The following is a 19,363-nucleotide window of genomic DNA, read 5'->3' as shown; positions in this document are numbered from 1 at the left end:
AGACACAAACAAATCAATAACTTTGCCGCCATCTTGAAGAATGTAATTACACAGGCGACGTGTCGCCAAGCCGCCAAGGAGAAAATACATACATACCTATAGACAAGTGGCATACACAACTATTTGTTATTTTCAACAAATTCACAAAAAAAAAATATGTACAACTTTTTTAATAGGAGCCCTTAAAAATTTATTTACAAACCTTACATAAAACTATTATCATATCCCGATTAAGAGAATAAGAATTTTCCCAATAAAGACTTTGATAAGATAATCATTTATTATAGAAAATTTTCCAATGTCAAACAAATTTTTGAATATACTTACTTTCTAAGTTGGCATTGTAATTAGATTATCATTTTGTTTATTAAATAACTAAAGTCCAATTCGATTGAAAGTGATGTATGAAAAATTAAATAAATTATTCCAAAAATGTCTCTCCAATCTTGCAGAATAAATAAAAAGGTAATACATATTTCCAAATAGTGTACTTATTATTATAACGAATAGGAAAAGTATTTATTTTATTTAAAAAATTTAATTACATAAGTTAATACAATTACAAAGTAATATAGTCTATAAAATAATAAACAACAATTATTTATTCATAATTAGAACACAAATTTTTTGATTTTTTTTATAAACACAGATGAAATAATAAGCTTATCCTAGAATTATATTGTCTTCCACACAACGCTATACGAAATACTGAATGTTTTTATACGAAAGAACAGACACAGAGCATCAGCATAGGGCATTGTAATAATTTTAGAGAGAGAGTGGTGTAAGCGTCAACCTGCAGCGGGAAATATATACAATTACACATCAACCGCCTCGAACATGATCAAACTACTATTTCATGTAAAAATGCTCTGTCGCCATGTTGGATTCTAGAAGCAATTCAAGAGGCGTTAGAGACATTGTGTGGAAAAATTTAAAAAGTGATTCTAAAAATAATAAAGACTTAGTAGCTCTTAGAAGTATTTTTCATTCTTTTATAGTGATTTTTTTAAAATAATGTGTAAGTAATGATGATAATATTTCAAGCGATTATAACACACAATATTTTTTTACTATATAAAATGCCTATATACTTTTAGAGCTGTTCGTTTTGTGTATAGAGCCATTCTCTTCAGCCTTTATAACCGTAGTAGGTAGTAACTTATTAGTTCTTCATCATGAATAGATAGGTATGTCGTTTTAATAAGAATTCTCTTGTTATAATTGTGAATTAGGAAAAAAACCACTATGTGAATTATCTTTATAATATTTTAAATAAGCTGTGTTATTAAAAATTTTCATATCATTTTTTTTTTTTATCAAAATTATTTAATGTGTCCTTTCAACGAAATGGCGCATTTTTATTATGTTAATAATGGGGCGTTTAGATATGATGAAATCATATCGTGGCAGTGTTCGATTTTTTTTCTATAATTCTTTAGACAACTAAATCTATTTGACTTGAATAGTAAGCATCCATTTTGCGTAGTAGTATTATACATGAAAAATTATTACGTTGTATTTTTACATTTGGAAGACGTACAGGTTAGTATTATACATAAAATTTCGAAATTAAGCGAAAAGTTAATAAATTGTAAGCTATTAAAATTTAATAAGCAAAATATTAGTTTTCAATAGAAAATATTACTAAGACATGTCTAATTATACACTTACAGATTTTTTTTAAGTTGATTTCAAAACTACTTGAAATAGACCTTATATTTCAGGTTATGAAAATGCCTTTTCTTATACTTGCATCGACTATTATTAATTAGCATATGTATCTTATTTTTTATACAATATATTGCAATTTTAATGCGGTCTTAGTTGATAATATTCTAATAAATAATTTATTTGCTTTGAGGAAAATTATTCTCGGAAATCTAATCAACTTACTCATCAAAGGAATGAATCATACTGATATGAAACTTGTGATGTTAGTTTTCAAAGAAAATTAGATAATAAATTTTATAAAACTACTAGATTAAGTTTTTAATATAACTTTAAAATTACTATAAAATTAACACTAATCAAATTGCCTGAATATTCTAGGGAAAAAATAGATTAATTTATTTAAGAATTTTTATCGGTTGACTAATTTAGAAACGTAAATTTTTTTAGAAAAATATTCTCAATATCAAATGATGTCCACCTAATAGTAAGAATTTATAGAAATATAAATTAATATTCCGAACAGACTCTCTCGAGTTTCATAATGTTAAGACAGGCAAATAATACTTTAAACTATTTTAAAAATAACTAAATAAATGATTTTTCGAAATTGGAAAAATGTAAAACTTCTATATTGAAGTTTATTGAGTTTACAAATACAAGTTCCGAAGGTTTTATAAACAAGTAGCATTTTCGTCTTTGAATTTCTTTTAACTTCTACAGTTCTAGAAATAGATTATATATTAAACTAATGAACCGCCCGTTTACAAACTTGAAGTGTCAAATTAATTTGAGTCTCTGTAGAACGATTATTAAAATTTCAGCTCGTTATCTCTTCATTTTTGAAATATTAATAACAGACGAAACTGAAAATGGACTAAATTATATCGTTCAATGAATACCTACACAAAAATTTTGTTTTTATACTTATATTTCTAACCGTTTATAAACTTAACCCATATATATTTTATATGTACGGAGATTATGTTTTAAGGCCAAATATGAGCTTGAAGCTGGTCAGTCTAGTGGTGTACTCGGAATACGGCGGTTAGAAAGACACACATATCACACACCTATATTTTTACACAGAATAGTTTTTATTTACGTTTTTCTTACATTGTGATATTGAATAAAACTAATAAATTTTTTAGTCTTATTTTAAACTTTTTATATAAGGTTCGATCTTTCATATTTGACATCAGTTTTATTAAAAAGTTGTAATTTCAATAGCTATATTATTTTAGCCTGATATAAAGTATCACGAACGGTTTTCTCTAAGTGAAATTGAATCAATTTTTATTTCAAGTTCAATTTTTTCATTTTAATACCTACACTTATTATGACTTCAAAGTAAAAGAATGCGGAATTTCCTTTTCTTACATCGTATTAGGTCTTTTTGAGGTTCATATTTTCAATGTAAATCTTTTAACACAGTACTCATCTTTTAAGACTATTTTGTCACTTCCCAGGGCAAGTAAATCTTTTCAACATTTATCAAACATAAAAGTTCCTTTAGCTTTAAGAAGCAAGTTTAACACAGTATTTAAAGCTTCTTTTCACTATGATATTCGAACTTCAGAAGTAACTAGAGCTCTCATTAACGAGAGAATTGTTTGTTGTATTAAACTTAAAGAACTCCTGACAGAGACGGAAAATGGAAATAAGTGAACGATATGGATTGTTTTACATTGATTCTCCAAACAATTACAAGAAGACGATTTAGAAAAGAGAAAGGAAAGGATTATAAAGAGACTAGTTTACGAATATCATTTTATAATATAATCAATGAGCAGTTTTATATTAAAGAAAATTTTAATTCTCTCCAATTTGGACATCAATAATAATTGCCTTTTATAAATATTTATTTTAAATACAGTCATCATCAATATGACTTGTGGCTGATGAGTTACTTGATACCTAGATCAATATAATTGTTTCATCTACACCTATTTGGTGAAATCTAAGCATTTCTTTTCCTGATTAACTGTCTCATTTGTCTATTTATCTCCGGAATACTAATAGCCTAGATAGTTGAAACTTTGTATCAGAATTCTTATCGTCTAGATGTGTAATAAGAAAGATTACATGAGAAATTGATCACCTTTTCAAGATGGCAACCTTAGATCATATATTTCATACTTCAAAGGGTGTATCAAGGCTACGGGGACCAAAGGTCTCCTTGGTTGATCAGGAGGGCAGGGGCAAGCAAAGTTTATTACAAAACTTTAAATTAGGGCCATATGGGGTAGTGTACTTGATAACAAAGGACTTTTTGACTGACCAAGGAATGGGAAGGTTAAAATAGATTTTACATTAAGGATTCAGAGCGCCCATCAACGTTCCTTGAGTGGGGGAGTTAAGGAGGATAAAGAGAGCCGTTATTAACTATAATACATTGAAATTAACAAAACTACTACTGTATAAACTATTTTATTATGTGTATAATGGATTTATTTTGAAATGAGACTGCTCAAAAAAAGAGAGTGTAGATACGTAATATATTTATATTTATATGTATATATTTATATCTTCCATTCCTCTCCGACATTACCATTTCAAAATGAATTTATTCTACAAGTAATATTTTTATACATGTAAGGCTACGTACTACGTCTCGAATTTCATTGTTTTTAAGGTCTTTGGAAAATGACAATTTTTTATGAATCTTGAACTTCATAGCTTTATTCCTTTACATTTATTTGTGCCAGAAATATAACAATATTATATATATATATTATTTCTGTTATCAATGAGTTTTTCTAAAGAGATCTTTTATAATGATCTTTTATTTACTTACGTTTTAATTTTTTATAAAGCTTTCTCTTATATACCCTGTGTATATTTAATATACCGGGTGTATATGAACAAATGGTTAGTACGCAAAGGGATATAGTAGAACCTTGATAGTCCGAATCCCTGCTAATCCGAACGCCTTTATAACCGACGTATTTTTTTTAAACTCCTACTACTGCGCAATAACGTGTTATTCATTCTAATTGCTATATATATTGTTATTGTCGGTTTTCTTACACCACTCGTCGCTCAGTCTTTTAATTTCTCTTACCACTATCGCATGTCGACACTTGGATTATATTATTTGCGCTTAAAATTTTTACATTCTTTTAAGAAATGTTTCCAAATTTCTCCATACTATAATATAAACGCTTCGTCAATCCAAACAGGGTACAAATTTTAGGTGGTCGGATTATTGAGCCGTACCGTACACATGTTGCTTATACAAAAATTCTTGTTTGAATCATCCTACCACCATTTCCGTTATTGACAATATTGATATACACTAAGTATCAAGAGTGTTTTGCATTTAATATGTAAAATATTGATCGCGGAAACAAAACTCAGTATTTACAATAGTTAAACAATTAACTTAGTTTATATTTTAATTTATTTACAATTTAATTTTAATACAGAATGTGAATCATATTCATTATCTGGTAGCTATAAACTATTATCTATCTTATGTAAGACCTGTACATTTGATACACTCAGTACTTTTCTTATCAGTAAAGAAAATTTATTTTCTATTTTAATTATTTTTGCAAACAACTTTTTTCATTCTTAGCTTTGTATTACTCATTCTTTGTTAACTTTAATTTTTTCAATTTTAATTTACAGATTATTTTAATATTAAAAAGTTTTTTTAGTCTATCTTGTCTCATCGATTTTTCTTTCATTACCAATGGCTTGATATCCATAATGTGGTACCATATTCATTACAAATAACAAATAATTATTTTCACATAAATATGTATATTCATAAATTTTGGATTAAATCTTTCTGAAGTAAGATGTTCCTGAACTAAATCTTTCCCAGAAATTTTGAATTTATCTGGATATGAAATAAATAATCAAAAAATCTCTCTTTTTACTGAGCTCTTTATGATTTATATTGATGTCGAGAGAAACCACACGATTTCTGGAGTCTTCAAATAAAATCTGCAGACGTAGCAACTCAACCCCTTCCCTGTTTGAGGCTGGTACTAGCGTATATCCCATTTTAATATAATCGAAATGAAATCTTTAAATGCATACTCATTATTTAATTTATTAAAATATTAATGATATTTGATTTTAGTATTTTTGCTTTTTCAGAATTTTAAAATTTTTTGTTACGATAATTTAATTCATCGAAAAACAACAAAATGGCAACTACACCGGAGGATTATGATCGTAAATTTGCTGAAATGCAGAAATATATACCGTTTTTGGAGAATATGATAGATCGTTTAAAGAATGTTGATAAGCCACGTGCGCCTCAACTCGACAAAATTCAATCGTTATATAATATTGTTACAAATTCTAAAAAAAAGTATGTCATCTTTTGTTTTTTTTTCTTTTTCCCAAAATAAAATTTGTTTATTTAATTTTGCATTTTCTATTCAACAGATTAAAATATGAGACATTAATTAAATGTGAAGAAGGATTAAAGAAGTTATACGAAAAAGTTGGAAAGGTACTTCAAAATTCTAATGCAAACATATAACAAACATAATTTTTATTTCAAAAATTTCAGGCAGATACAACAACGAAACCGTTAGTTGATAATCGTCAATCAATTCAGCCTGTAAAACAAAATTTCGATTGTTCATCAGCACCAGCTAGTCCAAGCCCACCAAGTACCCCTGATCCAGCGCCAAAGGCTCCGATATTAATACCAACTGAACGAAGACTGTCGCCAATTCGAAATCTCAAACCTCTTATAGAACGTCCTATCGAACATAAACATAGTAAAGACCGAGATCCCAAAAAAAATCGTCATCACGAATCATCGTCGTCATCTCATAAACATAGGCATCGTACAAAATCGATCGATGATGGGAAATGGCGAAGTGAATCTGAAACAAAAGATGATAGTTTTGGAATTTATAGTAAAGGAATAATTAAACCTAAAAAGGAAGAGCCGGTTATATCACCTCCACTAAATGAACCACCTTTAACTTCAGATGACATAGCTGATTTACTTTCCGAAAATGCTGTGGATAAAAACGAGGAACAATTAGATATTGAGAAGTTAGAAAATATACGCGCTCAACTCGTTAATCAAATTAAAGATTTATCGGGAGGTAATTCACCTAATGTGGATGAAGATGTGTCGAAAAAAAGTAAAATAATTGAAAAGAAAAAAGATGAAAAACAAGAAGAAAAACCACATGCAACCTCGAAAACAACCACTGTCAAAGAGACTGAAAATAAAACTAAACCTAAGATAACGGTGGTTGAGAAAAAGGAAGTAGAAAATAAATTCGGTAGTTTATTGTCGAGTATTGATGAACAAATATTTGAAAAAAATAAAGAGCAGAAAAAAGAGGTAAAAGTTAAAATTGATAAAGACAAAGAAAAAAGCCAAACAAAGCCTACTGAGACTGAAAAACCAATTCAGAAAAAAGATGAAGAGGTGAAAAAAATCGAAGAAGTTAAAAATGTCGACGATTTGAAAAAAGTAAAAGAAGAAGAAGTAAAAAAAGTAGAAGAAGAGAAAAAAATTGAAAATGATAAACCGGAACAAACATACGTTCGATTGGCTGATAAATATCAGAGAAAACCCCGATCAGATAAACCAGTCAATGATGTAAACTCTGACGATTCTCAAACGTATCAAGAAAAGGCACCAGGAAATATAACTGGTAGAGGATTAACAATGAAAGAATTAGAAAGATTTGGTGGAGGATTTGAACCTCAACAACAAATGTCAAATTTTTCACCACCCCATCATAATAGTAATCCAAATATAATTACATATCCAAATGATCCACGGTTGAAACGTCTTAGTCCACAAACTCATAATGTATCTTGGATGCATCAACAACAATCACACATAAATCAACCAGCAGCTAATCAAAATTCACAAATGTATCCACAAGATATATATTCTCCAGGTCCTCCATCAACTCCTTCAGATCCTTTCAATACACCAAGAAATATGTACAATAATATACAAATTCCATTACAAGAGACATTCCCCCAACCTTTATATAATCAAAATAAAAATTTTCATCAATTTAATCAAAATTTATCAAATCAATATGATTTATCAAAAATGAATCCAATTAACTATTACGAAAATCCTAATCAATATCATACCAATCATAAACCTGGACTTCTTGGACCTGCGCCCCCTGGATATAATCAGAAAATTCCGCTACTATCTCCACCACAAAATCAATCTCCCTTATATAATAATCAAAATGTGTATAATGTGCAAACGATTCCATCACTTTTAACAGGAGCAAAAGTCCCACCACGGCCATTAAATAGAGATCCAAGAGATCTGCGAGATCATAGAGACATACGAGATCATAGAGATGCGCGAGATCATAGAGATTCAAGAGATCCTAGAGATTCAAGAGACTCTAGAGATTCAAGAGATGTTAGAGATTCTCGTGACCCTAGGGATCCAAGAGACCCTAGGCGAGCACGATTTGATAGTAATATTCGATCAGAAACAACAGATCGATATAATCAAAATCGTAATACGAGACCACCAGAGAAAAAAGTATTCCGTGGATATGATCCACGTCCTCAACCTAGACCTAAAAAAGAACCAGAGAGAACAACAATTGATGGTATTTCAAACATTCCAACACCAGGTGCCTTAAATAGTTTTAAAATTCCTAAACTCAAACGTGAAGAAATTATTGAAGAAAAACCCGAAAATGTAGATATACCTGAACCAGACACATCCATGGCTGAACCAGAAAAAACTAATGAGACAAATAACGAAATAGATAAAAGTGGTAATACTGCCACTCAAAATCCCGAAATTAGCACAAGTAATTCAAATGAAAATGAAACAGAATCGAAAGAATCAAAGGAATCAAAGGAATCAAAAGAGCCAAAAACATCTGAAACAAAGGTAGATTCCAAAGAGGATTTAATTAACAATTTTGTTCGAAAATTGTGTGAATCCGGTGAAACGGATACATTTTTAGCAGTATTAGAACGACTGGGTGAAACCATAAGTAAAACTCGTATGAAACGTATTATTCGTAATTCTGAATCCGATGAAAGTGGCGACGATGACAAGAAATCGAAAACAAAAGAGGAAACAAAAAAACCAAAAGGAGAAACCGAAAATGTTGAACAACCTTCTGATAAAAAAATCAAATCAAAAGCTAGTAAAGCATCTACAGAAAAATCATCTGATAAACCAACGAAAATGAAACGTCGCAATGATTTAGAAATGTTACAGGATGATATTCGTGATATGTTTATTTGCGAAGGAGTACTCACAGCCACTGGACAGAGAATGTGTCGATTATTAAATGAAGATGAAGATAAGGAAAAAGAGGGCGAAGAGGTAAAAAATTTCCCATCGCTACGAAAATTGCGTAGTGGAAAAGACATTATTTCTGAAGAAGATGTGTCCCCTTCACGACGAACTCGTGTCACCAGGCAAAGTAAAAGCTTACCAGATACACCACCACTTGAGTTACCTACGCGTACTCGAAACCGTGTTCCACGAATTGTAATTGAAAAATCTAATCTGGAAACAATTAAACCACGAACAAGTATAGACGAGAAGGAAGTAGAAAAAGTAGTTAAGCAACAAAGAAAATCTGTGAAGAAAGTGGGATCATTTGAAGAAACTACAACAGATGTTAATTTACGTAATTTATTTTTGAAACGAAATTTAAAAGGAGGTAAAAAATGTACAAGTCGGCGTAGAATTATTTTAAAAACAAAAATTTATAATGTAATTAAGAAATTAATAAAATTAAAAAAATTAAAAATTGATGAAAGAAAAACTTTAAAATCAATTTTTGAAAATAACCAAGTTGAGGAAAAACAAACAACTGTAAAATGCAACACAAAGACAGTAACACCTTTAGCTAAACCAGCTGCGGTTAAAACACTTGGTGTAAAACTAGTAAAACGAAAAGGTAGACGTGGAAAAGCCTGGAGTACGGGTGTAATCAAAAGGAAAGTAAAGAAAAGCGAAACAGAAGCGGAAAAAGATAAAGAAAAAGAAACAGATGAAGCGATAAATGATAAAAGCGAGATGGATAATACGGTATCAGCTATGAATTATCCCGATAAAGAATACTGTTTTAGAGGTCCTGGAAAATATAATTGCAAACTATGTGCGTTTTCAGGTAAATCAATTATTTTACATTATAGATCTGCACATCCAAGTGATGAAATCATGATATCACGATTACATCTTGATAGTGCTAAAATATGTATCGATGAATCAATAAAAAATGATTACGATAGCTTAAAACAAACGGAAGAAACGATAAATTGTGCTGGCTTCCCTCGTCGTAAACGATTTAATGGTTTTAAATGTCGATTTTGTGATATAACGATTAACAATGAATTCACAAAAGCGTTTTATAGTCATATAGTTGCACATACAGGGGAGTACAGTTTTGGTTGTTCACATTGTAAATTTACAACAATTTCGAAACCCTCTTTACGTACTCATGTATCTCATTCGCATCCAGGAAAAAGGTTTGATTTAATTCAGTTTTACCCGACTTGTAAAAATTATACAATACTCTTGGGATATTTATGTGGAGAGTGTAATTTTGTGCAATTACACGAAGAAAATGTAGAAAAACATGTGAAGCGCTATCATGCAGATAAACTTGTTCGAATTTATAAAATAAATATGTCGTCAATAGCTACAGAGGCGGTTGAAAACAAAAGCGAGTTAGCTAGATTAAAAAAGGAAATGGGGGAAAAACAAAACTCTGTAGACGATGAAACAATGGATGTTGATGTGGGAGTTTCTGAAGGAAAGCTATCTAAAGAAGAAATCGAAAAATCTTCCTCAAAGGATAATCTATCTTTTGACAAATCTTCTACGGAGGATACTGAGATATCTTTCTCCGATCAAAGTATATCACCTGACAAATCTTCCGATGAAGAGAAACTTCTTGAAAAGTTTTCCACGAAAGAAAAACCACTTAAAAATACTTCTGAGGAGAAAAAATCAATTGAAAAAATTTCTTCGGAGGAAAAATCTATTGAACAATCTTCTGGAGATAAAAAAACCATTGAAAAATCTTCTGCAGAAGAAAAATCTGTTGACAAACCTTTTGCAGAAAAGAAATCTATTGAAGAAAAATATTCTGCGGAGGAAAAATTAATTGAAAAACCTTCTGCGGAGAAAAAGTCCATAGGCAAAATTGCTAAGGAAGAAAAATCTGTTGAAAAGCCTTCCAAAGAGAAAACAAATCTTGAAAAATGTTCTTCAAAAGAAAAACCTCTTGAAAATTATTCTTCAAAATTAGTTAGTGATGAAAATAAGCTCGAATCAAATTCAGTGTTAAATGTTGATGAAAATAAAGATCAACCGCAAAAAGAACGTGAGTTAAATGTATTTGTATGTCCAGATGAGCTACTTGACGAACAAAAAATCCAAGATGAACGTTTAAAAATTATGCAGGAAGTTGCTGAAGCGGTTTGCCAAACACGCCGTACATCGTTCCAATTTTTGGATACTTTAAAATTAAGATTAGAATCTAGCGAAGAGAGTGAAGAAAATAATGAAATCGCTCCAAGTACTCCCGAAGTATCTTCTACTACTAAAAATAGTGACGATACTTTAAAATTTTTAGATACATTAAAATCAAAATTAGATAAGCAAAATACAACGGAAAATGTTTCTATCGAAGAGAAAATTGATAATAAAGAACCCAATTCAAAATCTCCAAATAGTATTGAAGACATACCTCAAATATTCGATAATGATGACGATTTAGATAACAGTTTAATTGATGAAGTCTTAAATATGGAAAATGATTGGTCAAAATGGAGCACAGGAAAAACAAACTCAGCAATGATGAATACAATCCAACGCTTAGCCAATGCTGTTAAACAAGGCAATGATCCAGCTGCAATTTTACCTACTGCAGAAACAGTCAAATATCATGTGGGTCCTGTAACCGCTGAAAAAACCGGAGATGCTTTACAATATTTTTGTTCATCAAATGCATGTAAATTTTCAAGTGATGATAAAGAAGTTTTTACTGCGCATGTTTTGGATAAACATTTAGATTTTTGGGATGGTGAATGTAATAAATGTGATATGAATATTCAACAAAACGATGTAAAACTTACGTGTAAAGATGCATTGGATCATTTATTTATATTTCATTTAGAACTATCAACCGGCGAAAAAGTTGATGAAGCTTCTGTAACTAATAAGCCTGTGATACGCATGCGTAGATTAAGTGGAGATAAATTATCAATGTCTCCAGACATTGATCGTAGTAATATTACTGACACCGATTCAAACACAAGTAATGATTTAGTTATCAAAAATCTAGTCTCCTTTTCGGAGCCAACAGATGGTCTTGAATTTAAAATCCAAGATGTACGTACTTTGAATCCGGATGAAGTTGAAACAACTTCAATAAAAACAGAACAAAAAACTCCAACAAAAACAATTTATGCACTAAGTCCAATCAAAACACTTTCACCTGGAACCTCACTCTTGAAAACTGTTCCTTTACTGATAAAAACTAGTGCATCTCCGAAGCATGCATCTCCGCAGCAAAAATTATCTCCAAAAATAATTACAAAACGTTTGTATATAAATAAACAAATGGCTTGTAAGGATCCTAAAACTGTACAAAAAATGCTAGAACCTACAAAATTAGCGCATATTTTTAAATGTATGGCAAAAATGTGTACATTTTCAACTGATGAAGCGAACACATTTCTATGGCATTTAAATACGGTAAAAACACCTCTACATATGAATGAAAAAGATTGGGGTACTTGTCCATATTGTTCGGAGCCTAATATTACTAGTGCCAAGCGATTGGAACAACATATTTTACATGAGCATGGAGAATGTCGTTTTCAATGTGGCTACTGTTTCTATCGGGCTGCTTCACAAACTTTAGTTGAACGACACCAATGTGAACATCATGGCTCTGAAAATTTTCGAGTGTATCAATTGGAACCACGCGGGGATTACAATGAGTACAAGAAACAGATGCCGTTAAAATTAATTTGTAAACCATATATTTGCCCCTTAGGTACGTATGTATTTTGTTTTTTATATAATGTTTTTAATTTACAAATATTTCAATTGAATATCTTGGGGAACTAAATGAGACAAAAAGTATTTTTTGAATTTCATTTTAAATAAATCCACAAAAGAACGAATGTTTTGCTCAAATGTTGTTGTCTTCGGCGAAGTTGTTTTAAAATATTAAATAAAAAAAGAAAATTTTATTATTAATTTTCAGATAATTGTAAAGTTGAAATATATTTACGTGAAAATTTTGTTGAACATGTTGAGCAACATGCAGACATGGATATGTACGCTTGTCAATTATGCCCAGAAAAACGTGAAACCATGCTAGCATTAATTCAACATTATACAAAACATAATATTGGATTCATTCAATGTTTGTATTGTGCGTCGTGTGCTGAATACGAGCACACTATGAAAGATCATTTAGGAAAGCGTCATCCAAATCAATCACCAAAAGTATTATTCCGAAAAATTAATCCAGCATTAAAAACAGTGTTAAAGGTAAGTTGAAGAGTTATGTCTTTATTTGCTGATTATATTTTAAATTATACTTTAATTTTTCTTTTTCTCTAGATTCGTGAACCAATAAATTCCGAATCAATTCTTCGACATCTCTTCATTTGCAACTTAGATCTAAAAACAACACATTTCAGTACAGCGATCCCCATACCAAGTACGCCATTTAATTTTACCCCAGATACTACTACAGAAACCAACCCCCCAGCATTAACTGCTATCTCTTCTTCAACAACATCTACAGCCTCATCTAGCGCAACAACATCTGGGACACCATTTAGTGATAATTTACTTTTACTTCTAAACGAAAATGAAACAAATAATACTACTAACTCAACTACCAAAGAAAATTTTGAAACAAATTTAGAGGATGAAAATTCACATTTGAACGAACTAATTGAAAGTACATTAAAAGAAACTGAAAATGATGGGAAGCAACCTGACCTTGATTTATTTAAAGATAATATTACGGAAAATTCCAAAGAATTGGACATTCCTCTGGTGGTCGAATTAGAAAATAGTGATGAAGACGATGTTACGAATCAAGTGGATCCATTAGCTTTAGATGATGAGCCGAAAGATAAGATTGAATCCAAGGATAATCCCAAAAATGATGCTGATAACGAGAATCCAAAGCAAGTGGTAAATTCGTTAGACGACATTCAAAGCACGGGATTAAATGGTAAAGCTTTGTATCGTTGTGGAACCCCGGGCTGTGATCATGCTTCAGAGACTTTAGCAAGTTTTAAAGATCATTTATTTATATGTGACACAAGTCAAGATTCATCGATGTTCCGATGTTTCCATTGTAAGAAACTAATTAAATATCTGACTTCACTTGTGGATCATATTAAACGGCATGGTTTAGCTCGGTACGGATGTTCTTTGTGTAATTATCGATCTTCTATAGCCTCAACCGTTGCAAAACATATGAAAGACCGTCATAAAATCACACAGGTTCGAACTATACCATTGGATCCATTTAAAGCTGATCTGGAGAATGATTTATTTGTTGTTTGTCCGCAAGGAAAAAGTACAAGTACGCTGAAACGTAAAAGTTCGAACAGAGATATGGATCGCACGGCACCACAAGTTGAAACAAAAATGGTGTTTGCACCAAATGAAGTTGATCTCTTACCACGCCAACCAATTTCACCGTTTGATATGAAATGTGCTCAATGTTCGTATGCTACAAAAGTACGGACAAATATGGTTCGTCATTTATTGTTTCATTCAAATTCAATTGCTGTTCCTGAATCTGCTCCTGTAAATCCTGTACCGTGCTTAGAGAAAAATGAAAAAATGTTTGATAAAATGGTAAATTTAGCAAACAGTTCGTTTTCTGAATCTTCACGAATGGGAGGTAAACAGACCCGTAAAAGTAGTATTTCGAATGAAGATCTACAAGATTTACCTGGATTTGTCCCTGAAAATAAACGATTTGTGTGTGGTGCGAATGGATGCAATTATTTAACTGTAGATGATTCAATGTTACGGTGTCATTTTCGGGCGTTGCATATGGATGAAATTAATTATAAATGTCCACATTGTCCAGAACATTTAGGGGCAGTTATATCAATCGATAAAATTGGGATACATTTAAAAATGCATGATACACGATTGTATAAATGTTCACATTGTTCTTATTATCATTATCAAAAATATGTCGTGGAACGACATTTAGGTGAAAAACATTCCGACAAAGTTCCTTACGTCCACGTGATTAGAGAATTAGATGCAGATGGAAACGATGAGCGAAAAGACAATGTAGAAACTACAACTACAAATGATGCAGCGTTAACACAAGCCATAGGGGATGGCAAACCTTGGAGATGCGGTCTTTGTAAAATGAGAACCGTTACGCGTACTGAAATTATCGATCATGCAAAAACTGCACATTCTGTCAAATCACAATTCATGTGCAGTTTGTGTCAATACAGATGCTCCTACGATAAAGGATTTGAGAAACATTTTAATTCTAAACATTCAGGTCAACCGGTGGATATGATTTCCGTTTATTATAAAGATGATACACCCTCTATTGAATCTAGCGTTCCAGGCGCAAATTCTTCAGCAGCCGAAGTATTTGATACTACACCACTTTGGCGACGGGATATGCCTCGAATACGACACATACGTGGTATATTATTTGAAGAAACGCAGACAAAACAAACATCTCCACGTAAATCCGCGAAAACAACTCCTGTAGTAAATGATGAATACGTTGATGTAGAATACCTTGAAGAGGACTTGGATAGCACTGAATATGTAAAGAAAACTACGAGCAAACGAAGAAAATCAACTACAGCGACACCTACAGTTAAAGTAATTAAAGACTCATTATACGCAGGGGAGGAAAGTACGGAGGTAAAACATTATGAACGTAAGGAAGATTTGGATAGTAAAAAATTGGAATTAAATATTACTTATTCGTGTTCCATATGTAATAAATTTACGGCGACAGCGCGGAAAGAAATTGCCGAACATCTTTGTGAAGAAATGAATTACGAAAAGTAAGTAAAATATCAATTTTCGAACTTTAATATTTAATTTTAAGTAGCAATGAGAATTTGGTAGTATTTTAACTACAACAATACCTAAATCATTCGATCGATTTTGAGATTACAGTAAATCTGTTGAGTTTATCAAAGTCTCATTGTCAAATCAAAATCGTAATTTAAAAAATGACACTCTTTAAAATCTTAAATCGGAATGTTTATTTTACCTATTTTACCTAATGTTTTATCGATTTATTTTACCTTTTGAAGAAGAGAATATTAATTTTTATTTTATTTTTTTTTTTCCTCTTGTAGGTTTATTTGTACTTACTGTAGTAAACGTTCGCATAGTTTTGATTGGATGAAATCGCATTTGGAGATTGCACATGGTAAACCATGGAAGCCAGAGTTTATCGTTTCCTTAACTGTGGACGAAAATATCGAATCATTTATATTAAATGAAATAAATCGCCAAGAAAAAGAATCCGGTGAAACGGAAAAAGTTTCGAATTATGTACCATTGGAAAATTTAAAAGACATTTTTGGTTTTCCATCAGAAAATCGCCATAAAAACACCGATTTAAATAGTTCAACAAGTTCATCAGCACCAACTTCGTCTTCAACAGCACTTGGTGAAGGCATGCAATATCCTGAAGAAGATAGCGAATATGAGGAGATTGATCAAACTAATAATGATTCTTCTTCAATGCATAAAATCAAAGATTTAACATCGGGTGAAGAATTTTTTGTGGATCCTCGACAAACCGATCGGAATAAATGTCCACATTGTTCATACTTTTCGAAGTATCCGCGTGACGTTACTAAACATATTATACGCCATTGGGAAGAGCAACCGTATCAATGTGGGTATTGTGATGTTAAAGGCACAACAATTATTGAAATTGTCAAACATAATTCTCTAAGGCATAAAATTAAGTGTAAAGTTATTAAACTAATCGATCCTAAGGATATTAAAACTCGACCAATGAAAATAGGTAATAGACGAAAAACTATAGATCCAGGTGAAAATTCACCGCAAATTAAAAAAGTTGCTGTAGAAGCACCACCGAAGAATCCACCGGAAGTTAAAAAAATTGTTTTACAAACAACACCAAAGAAGGAAGATCAAGAAGAAGATATCAAACCACCAATTTTAGAGAACGAGACTGAAAAAGATATTCCATCGACGTCTTTACCGGAACCAACTGTTGACCCAAAAGAACCAGTTGTATATTTATGTCATTACTGTCCAAAACAAAGCGATACAGTGAAAGCTATTTACGATCATTGGCAGGCCACACATAAGGAAAGATTTTCTAAAGGTTCTTTTAAATTTCGTACGTTCGGTAAAAGTCAAATTCCTCCTCGTGTGCGTGGGCGAGTTTTATGCAAAATATGTGGTTACCGTGGTTCAAAACAAAACGTTCTTAAACATCATAAACAAATGCATGCGGGTCAACAATTACAAATTGACGAAACCACTCCTCCTCCATCGACCTCCGATGGTGCCGCAAGTGCTGTAAAACCCACTCGTATTAATTGTAAAAATTGTTTATTCTATTGTTATAGTTTGGTCGCAATGGAGGAACATTATATTAAAGTTCATAATAACGCGAATCTGTTTAAAACGCAATTCGCTGAAGAACTTGGTAAACAAGAAGAAGTCTCTAAGAAACCAAATGCTAGTGCTGTGCAGTGTAAATGGTGTCAGGAAATATGTAAAGATGAAGCAGCTGCCAAAGAGCATCATGTACTATTTCATTCTCATTTAAAATTATCTGTAACTCCTGTCACAAAACCAGGATGTGTAAAATATTCTTGCCCAAATTGCTCACATACAAGTGAAAGTTATATGTCAATTATCGAACATTTTCGTAGTCATGTTAAGCCATTCGTATGCGGCTATTGTGACGTCGGTTTTAGTTTTCCACATCACGTAAAAATACATACAGTTAAAAAACATACGGGGCTGGAACCCAAATATGAGGCTATTGAAAAACTACAACAGGAATTAACTGAATTACGTAATAATTTAATGGTAATCCTAGAAGATGGCACCAAGATGTTATATAACGAATATAAATCATCTAAACGGAAATCTGAAGAAGATCCTACCGGATCTTCATCCATTAATAAAATTATGAAAATGGATGTAGTTAAAAAATCTCCAGTGGCAAAGAAATCTACAACATTCGTTCCAAAACCTCGTATATTACAAGTTGCAAGGAAATCAACAACTCCACATGTTAATCCTATACCCTCGCCTTCTCCATCAATGGAATTAGTTAAAGAAAATGAAGATGAAGATAAAGATAAATATTATTCATTTTATGGTAAAAAACCGATAACGGATAATTCGCGAATAACTACGACAATGAATTTAGGTGGAACACAAATGAAAGTGAATATATCAACATTAATGCAATTAACAAATATGTTACCAGTATTAAGGATAGCCGATTTAAAAAATCAAAGAATGATACTATGACACATGAAACAACAAAATAATGAAGACGGATTAGAAAGAACTGTTGATGTCGATTTAGAAAGTATTGTGCCAACGATTACAACCACACAATTGTCAAATATTAATGAACACGATTATTGGTTTTAATTCATTGAAATGTGATTATAGGATTAGAGAAAGAGGTCATGACACCAAACTTTGCCTTGCACAAAGTAGATTTATCTTATGTATTTTGTAGGGTTACATTTACATGCCTGCAAGTATGAAATCGATGACTGATAAACAAAATTTTAAAATAAAGCAATATTTAAAAATTAAAAATTTTAATGAAAAAAAAAAAAATTGTTTTTACATTGATTGATATTTGGGATGCCTCACGTCCGTACAATCTTTTATTAAGCAAAAGTATCAGAAACAAATCGATGTACGGCATGTACATTGTGATCCGGAAATAATCTTCAACTGAAAAATCAGTCTGTACATTCGAAAATGACACGAGCCTTGGTTTTCGCAATTCCATATCGTATTCATCGCAGATTTCGTTCAAGGTTTTAAAAATTTTTCAATATGGATTCAATTCAATATACAAATTTATGTATATAGAAATGCGCGGGACATGCGGTACCCTAAAAAATTTTAGAATTGCACAATCTGTAGAATTGCACGTTAAAATAAAAACTGCGTCCATTTATAAAATTGGCATTACCGAAATTATATTGAATTAATACTGGATTTCTGAGTTTTTATCAAGAATTTCAATGCTTGTTTTATTTTAAATATTTTTAGAGAGGATTTTATTTACAGAAATTGATTGGCTTAAGATTTTTCCATATAGTTTCAGTTAGTAGCTATGATGTTTTCTATTAGATAAACTTTGCACGATCCTTTTGAAAAATGATTTTTGATCAAGTTTTTTATTTATTTGGAATAATATTTTTAGCACTTTAGAAATGTCCTTTGGAAAAGCTATTTTGTTATTCAATTTATTTGGTTTTTCAATTTTCAAGTTTGGCTTGAGTTTTTATAAATTCATATAAAACAATCAGGAATCGTGTATTCCGGTTATTGAAACTTTTATATTGGATGCCTAAAATGATATTTTCCGAAATATTAAAAAAATTATATCGAAAGTTATTTTTCGTAAGGATTGCACGAAGTTTTTAAAAGTGCAGCCATTATGAGTAGCTTAAATATTTATAA

General features: G+C 31.2%; 1 protein-coding gene across 3 annotated transcripts; it reads left to right on the top strand.

The window, feature by feature from the left end:
- The first annotated feature begins 829 nt into the window (after positions 1-829).
- LOC123300153 lies at positions 830-18,560 on the top strand. Of its 3 annotated transcripts, none has more exons than XM_044882653.1 (7): positions 830-1,021; positions 5,782-5,998; positions 6,076-6,142; positions 6,203-12,680; positions 12,894-13,183; positions 13,256-15,711; positions 16,012-18,560. In XM_044882653.1, exons 2-7 carry the CDS (start codon positions 5,832-5,834, stop codon positions 18,182-18,184), a joined length of 11,631 nt encoding a protein of 3,876 aa, XP_044738588.1. In that variant the 5' UTR covers positions 830-1,021; positions 5,782-5,831; the 3' UTR covers positions 18,185-18,560. The 3 variants fall into 3 exon arrangements, with proteins under 3 accessions (XP_044738588.1, XP_044738587.1, XP_044738589.1); XM_044882652.1 differs by having other exon boundaries at positions 830-1,190; XM_044882654.1 differs by lacking the exon at positions 830-1,021 and adding an exon at positions 1,451-1,545.
- Positions 18,561-19,363: the final 803 nt, after the last annotated feature.

The sequence above is a fragment of the Chrysoperla carnea genome, chromosome 5 (assembly GCF_905475395.1).
Source record: "Chrysoperla carnea chromosome 5, inChrCarn1.1, whole genome shotgun sequence".
NCBI lineage: Eukaryota > Metazoa > Arthropoda > Insecta > Neuroptera > Chrysopidae > Chrysoperla > Chrysoperla carnea.
Note: the sequence above shows the minus strand (reverse complement) of the source record. Positions and strands in the feature narration are given on the sequence as shown.